The sequence below is a fragment of the Magnolia sinica genome, chromosome 12, assembly GCF_029962835.1.
Source record: "Magnolia sinica isolate HGM2019 chromosome 12, MsV1, whole genome shotgun sequence".
Lineage (NCBI taxonomy): Eukaryota > Viridiplantae > Streptophyta > Magnoliopsida > Magnoliales > Magnoliaceae > Magnolia > Magnolia sinica.
In genome coordinates, this window is record NC_080584.1 from 76,212,836 (window position 1) to 76,218,561 (window position 5,726).

General features: G+C 39.8%; 2 protein-coding genes across 2 annotated transcripts; both read right to left on the bottom strand.

Annotated features, from left to right (window-relative positions):
• Positions 1-1,521: 1,521 nt before the first annotated feature.
• On the bottom strand, positions 1,522-4,664 carry LOC131221774 (receptor-like serine/threonine-protein kinase SD1-7). Its single transcript, XM_058217083.1, has 4 exons — positions 3,998-4,664; positions 3,723-3,857; positions 3,413-3,606; positions 1,522-1,870 (listed from the first exon to the last, which is right to left on the bottom strand). The coding sequence occupies exons 1-4, from the start codon at positions 4,488-4,490 to the stop codon at positions 1,577-1,579; spliced, it is 1,116 nt and encodes a 371-aa protein (XP_058073066.1). The 5' UTR covers positions 4,491-4,664; the 3' UTR covers positions 1,522-1,576.
• LOC131221775 (G-type lectin S-receptor-like serine/threonine-protein kinase At4g27290) lies at positions 4,660-5,467 on the bottom strand. The gene has a single exon (XM_058217084.1). The coding sequence runs from the start codon at positions 5,322-5,324 to the stop codon at positions 4,665-4,667; it is 660 nt and encodes a 219-aa protein (XP_058073067.1). The 5' UTR covers positions 5,325-5,467; the 3' UTR covers positions 4,660-4,664.
• Between the last annotated feature and the right edge of the window lie 259 nt (positions 5,468-5,726).

Sequence of the window (5,726 nt, forward strand, 5' to 3'; positions counted from 1 at the left end):
TGGAAAAACCCTCTCGGGAAAAAACCTAAAGCACAAAGTGACAAGCGATCTACTATGAAACGATATTACGAGAGAGAGAGAGAGAGAGAGAGAGAGAGAGAGAGAGAGAGAGAGCTAATAACAATGAGAGCCCTATTTGAATAAACCAAAACCCTAGATTTTTTTCTCTTTAGAACCCTTAGGAACGTCTTAACATTCACTTAAAATATTATAATCTTGATTACACCTGATATATATACTAGCAGAATTGGAATGGGAAACAAATTGTGCATATATTTTATAATGAAAGCCCCCTTAGAATCATGTCTATTTAATTTTCAGGAGGACCACAATTTACAAACAAATGTACAAGTATGAAAAAAATTGACAAAGTTTTCTAACAGTCCACATATTTTAATCTCATGGCCACAAGCTGAGTGGGACCATCTCTACTATTATGTGTGTGGGTGTGTGTGTGTGTGTGTGTGTGTGTGTGTAACAAGAGTTGCTAGGAATAAAATTTTGCATGCAATAAACTTTTTTGTTGTTGCTAATATTAGAGGATATGAAAGGGTCTTGAATCAAAACAAAAGGCGTTTCAGTTATTCACTACGTGAAGCAGTGTGTACCTAACAAAGACAGATTTTTTATTTTCTTTTACGCACACCCACAGATGATCCCATGATTTAGTATTAAAACAGAGTATGTCTACTACCGGGCCATGGAACTGGATCCAATAAAAAACACCTGTTATATAGAAGAGGTGAGAAAGATTTACCAGAGATCACATAAGTCCATTTTAATAATTATCTATAGTATGCATTTTATGCTCTAAGAATGCCGAGATATGATGTTGGATTCCCTTGACAAGGCAGGATATTGTTGAGTTCTGCTATTGGCAGTCACATCACCATCATAGAATATAGAATGCTAATGTCGACATTCATAGAACATAGTGAAGTAATTTTAGTGAAAATAAAAAATTTTTTAAAAATGTCGTAGATGTTGTTAAAAATATAGCCAGCCCTTTATTTAGGTTCCATCACAGAAATTGTTAACTGGAACAGGAAACAAATTCTGTACTTAAACAATTATGCACACACTCTACAGGACTTCTATGGAATCGACAGCCCAACGAGGATTTGTCGATGGCATCAAACCTACTTCGATAACATTGAGTAGCAATAATAAAACGTTCCAGCAAACAACATGAAATTTCTAAACTTTTCCGATGCATCAAGCACCTGTTGATGGCATCGACTTCTGCTTGATGCCATCAAGTGGTTTGTCAATGGCATTCAGAGACCCTATTGCTGAAAGATTCAAGACATCAATAACAATTTATGGGAAATCTATTCTTTGTGAGAATTCATCATGAATATTTTATTTTCTTTTATAATGATCTATGGCATTCAAAACATGTGAAATCTGGGAAAAGATATTGACTTCCCTTAACAAGATAGGATACTGTCGAGTTCTGCCATTTGCGGTGACATCGTGGTCATAGAACATAAAATAAGAATGTCGAGACATAGAACATGATGAAGTAATTTTGTATAAAATAAAATAGAAAATGTCTTTAAAACAAATCAGGCCTTTATCTAGCTTCCATCACAGATATCGTCATCAGATTGACTGAACAAGATCCTGGAATTGTTATTGATGAGTTTTTCCCTAAAGAAAATGCGGGTCGTTTTGGAGTGGGCAGAGTCGCAGTTTCATTGCTAAGCAAAGCGGCCACATTTGACATGGTGGGCCGATCCTTTGCACTTTCTTGCACACACAAAAGTCCCATGTGGATGCATCTTGTGATTTCCCCTATGGGAGATAAATCGTTCAGCGTTGGGTCTATCAACTCAGAGCCCCTTCCATTCGTCCACAGCTCCCATGCCTGTGACAATCACATGAGCCTTGTGTTATAAATGAAGTTATAAGGTCAGAAGATGGAATGAGAAGTTCTTGGTATTTGGATAACAAAACAGATTTAAAAATAAAAAATCAATCAGGATTCCAGTATAATCCTGATTTCGGCAACATTAGGAAATGAGTTTGTTTTGCCTACAACGTGTCTCAGACTCACCAACACGTGTCACCCCACCAGAGTACACTCACCGATATTCTCAGAAGATCTAAACCGTCTCTGATTTCGGTACCAGACAAAAGGTACCTACTAAGAAACTTACGCTGAACGGATGATTCTGAAATTGATGATATGGACGATTGAACTTGTATGCCCATATTTCTACCAGATGAATCATCATTGGTCAGTCTTTTTTTTTTTTTTTTTCAGCACGATTATTAGACCATAGGCCATTCAGAATATTGCCCATAGGATGGTTGGTTTTAATTATCCAACCATCTTCGACTGTTGATCACATGGGGTATACGTGGGCCCCACCAAAATATGACTATAGGAAATATAAACTATTTTCTCTTCTTGGCTGTCCAAACAGAACCATACATAATAAATTCAGTTCAATAACTTACATATCCTGGAAGGTTAAGAGATTCGTCGAAATGATAAAAGCTAGTGTTCTTCTTGCCACTAACAATCTCTAGCAGTAAGACTCCAAAGCTATAGACATCAGATTTCTCCGAGAAGAGTCCTCCCATGGCATACTCTGGAGACATATATCCACTGCATTCCACCGTGGAAAAAAAAAAGAAAAAGAAAAAGAAAAAAAGAAGTGAAGATCCTTAGATAAATGCATAGATGTGTTTGTGTCCATGTGTAATTCCATGTTTAGATTACACATACCATGTTCCAACAACCCTTTTCGTATTTGCTTCGGATTCATTCTGTCCGAATTCTCTTGCCATGCCGAAATCTGATATTTTGGGGTTCATTTCAGAGTCCAGAAGAATATTACTGGCTTTTAGATCTCTATGAATGATTCTCAATCTCGAGTACTTGTGAAGATATAGAAGCCCCTGAACAATCCCATTAATGATCCACATGCGTTTTCCCCAATCCAAAAGCTTCCGTTTCACCGGATCTAGTTCCACATTTTCAATAAAAATGTAACGTTCAACCAAGATCAGGTATATAACTGAGTAAGGGAATAGTTAAAAGAGGAGTGGAGTAACAAACCAAATGAAGGTATCCAAGCTTTTGTTTTACATGAACTCGTAGATCAGGATCTTTTCTTCTCCTTCAATGCAACAACCCAAAAGCCGAACAAGATTCATGTGTTGGAGCCTGGCGATGAGCATAATCTCAGTTTTGAACTCTTCTAACCCCTGACCGGATCGTTGTGAAAGCCTTTTCACAGCTATTTCTAGTCCCTTTTTCAACCTACCCTGAAGATAGCCAATACTTGTGTAAGTACAAGCGATCGCCCATTAATCCATTTTAAGTAGACCCATTCAAATGAATTCAGTATCTTCAGCATAAAAAACACTTACTATTTTGCAATAAGTACTAAAAACTTACCTTGTAAACAGGTCCGAAACCTCCCTCTCCTAGCTTATTTGTGACGGAGAAGTAACCTGTAGCAGCTGAAATAGTAGCGAAATTGAATACTTGAAAGTCGTAGCTGTCCTTCCCACCTTGCAGAGATTTGTTGATAGTGGACATGTTAATGCCTAAATCTAGCAGTGATTCGGCCACTCTTGTTTCTCTCTTGGCTGATTGAACAGAACAGAACAGAGGAATCTTTTTGGTATATTTCGATAAGAGAAAGCTTTGTTAAAAACTATCTAAAGAAGATCAAAGCATGTCAGTTATGTCCTCAAGAAGCTACCTTTATGTCTTAGCTCTGTTCTACGCCGGACGAGCACTCTCCTCCAGAAATAACAAATGATGCTGCCAAATACAAGAAGCATCGAAGGGATTATAACTGGAGCGATTATCCATAGACGTCTCTTGCTTCCATCATCTGAAAAACCAATGATCTCAGTTCAATAAGAAGTTAAAAATTTTTAATTCAAAACGATTGGAGATATTTATCACTCAGTAGAGTCATCAAGTTTACTCATTTGAGTCACGACTCACCCTTTCATTCTGCTATAGACTTACCCAGTTCGAAATCTGCTAGACGAACATAAATATCTTGCCCACTGCTGTTGTTTTCTTGAAGACCTGTCAGCTCCTTGTGCCAAAGATGACATCCAGTGCCGTTCTCATTAACAGAAGCATAAGCGGTACATGAACAATCACTCCTACATGTAGCCTTACAATCTTTGAGCTGTAGGCTCGAATCTGGGAGGGAATGTGAGGGAGCTGGCAATCTCATCTTCTTCATCAACATGAACCCATCCCCATCACCACACCTCAACGGTGTTCGCCTCATGCACCCAGCAGACCACACTTTTGATTCCCATTCTCTAGGTGAACGAGGCTCAAACCCATTCAAACAATTGCATGATGATGATGAGTGATCGTCGCAAGCACCGTTTGGCCCACAGTAGGCATAAAAGTCGCATACTCCTCTTGGTTGAGACCATAATTTGCTCCATGCGTGGGTTACCTCTGACCATGTGAATAGCTGGATTTGGCCAGAAACATCCATCACTAGCCTTGAAATAACAGAATTATCCTTGACAAGGTATCTGAAATAGCTCCCATTTTCATCAGATTCATAGCTGAAATTATACAATCTTCTTTCAGGAATGGAGCTGAAAATCTGCCCATTCCAAAACCCACTCGTCCAATGCCTGACACCCCCATGTTTCCAAATGAAGAACTAGCCAGTCGGGCTTGAATCCAATCCCAGTGTGAAATCGCCATGACTAGGATCATCTTTACTTTTCCACGATGTTAACATTGTTGAGCTTCCTCCGATGACACTCAGCCCCAGTTTCATGCCGGGTAGGTAAGTATTGGAAGGATGATCGAAGCTCTGCCACAAGACGCGGGGTTCGTCACCTTCTCCAATTCCTTCAGTTAATACAAGGTTTCCACAATCCCAGAGCCTTAGGCTTGTATTGCTTTCTGCCAGCACCGAGGACAATGATATGGAGATTCCTCTGGTCCGAATATTGGGATCGTTGACACCCCCGAGAATCATCAAATTCCCATTGGGGTTGATAGTTAAGGATCCAGAATAATCCCAGGATAGCGGTGTTTCTCTGTTGGCAACCCATACTACTATTTGTTTTGGGTCTTTCTTGTACCATATCCCAACGTAGCGTTTGTTGGAATTGCCGGGAGTGAAGAAACCCAGTTCGAAGATCCCGTTCGCCGAAACTAGTTGCTGTGCCTCTCCAACCCATTGGCCATACCTTGGCCGGTCTCGGATCGATTCGCCTTGTTTAAGAGTGTCTCCGCAGTGTGACAGCTTCATGCAGAAGCAGGAGAAAATGAAGAGAAAAACTAAGGTAACCCACCCAGAGATGATGTCCATTAGCTAGTGATGTTTAAAACTTGATTTCCTCGGGCTCAAAGTGAAATGGATCTTGTTTTGTTAGTACGAGTTTAAAGTCTGTTTTGCTCTTTTCATGGAGGCGGGAGACTCTGCAAACGTTTCGAATACGGATCCTCTGTTTGCGTCAAGCAGGAAAATTGTGGTTGTTGCAATATAATTGTACCGTGTGATTGTGGTATGCATTGAATTTGCATCACTGACTGAGACGGACCAATCGGTACACAGCAAAGGAGTAAAAAGAGCAGGAAAGTCATGGTTTTGGCAAACAGAGGATCCGGACTCGTTTCTACGACACTTTTTCAACGGAATTTAAAGTTTCTTGTTACATGTGGACGTAGTTGTCTGCAAGGACTATGCTATCAATGCGCACCCAACCTACCC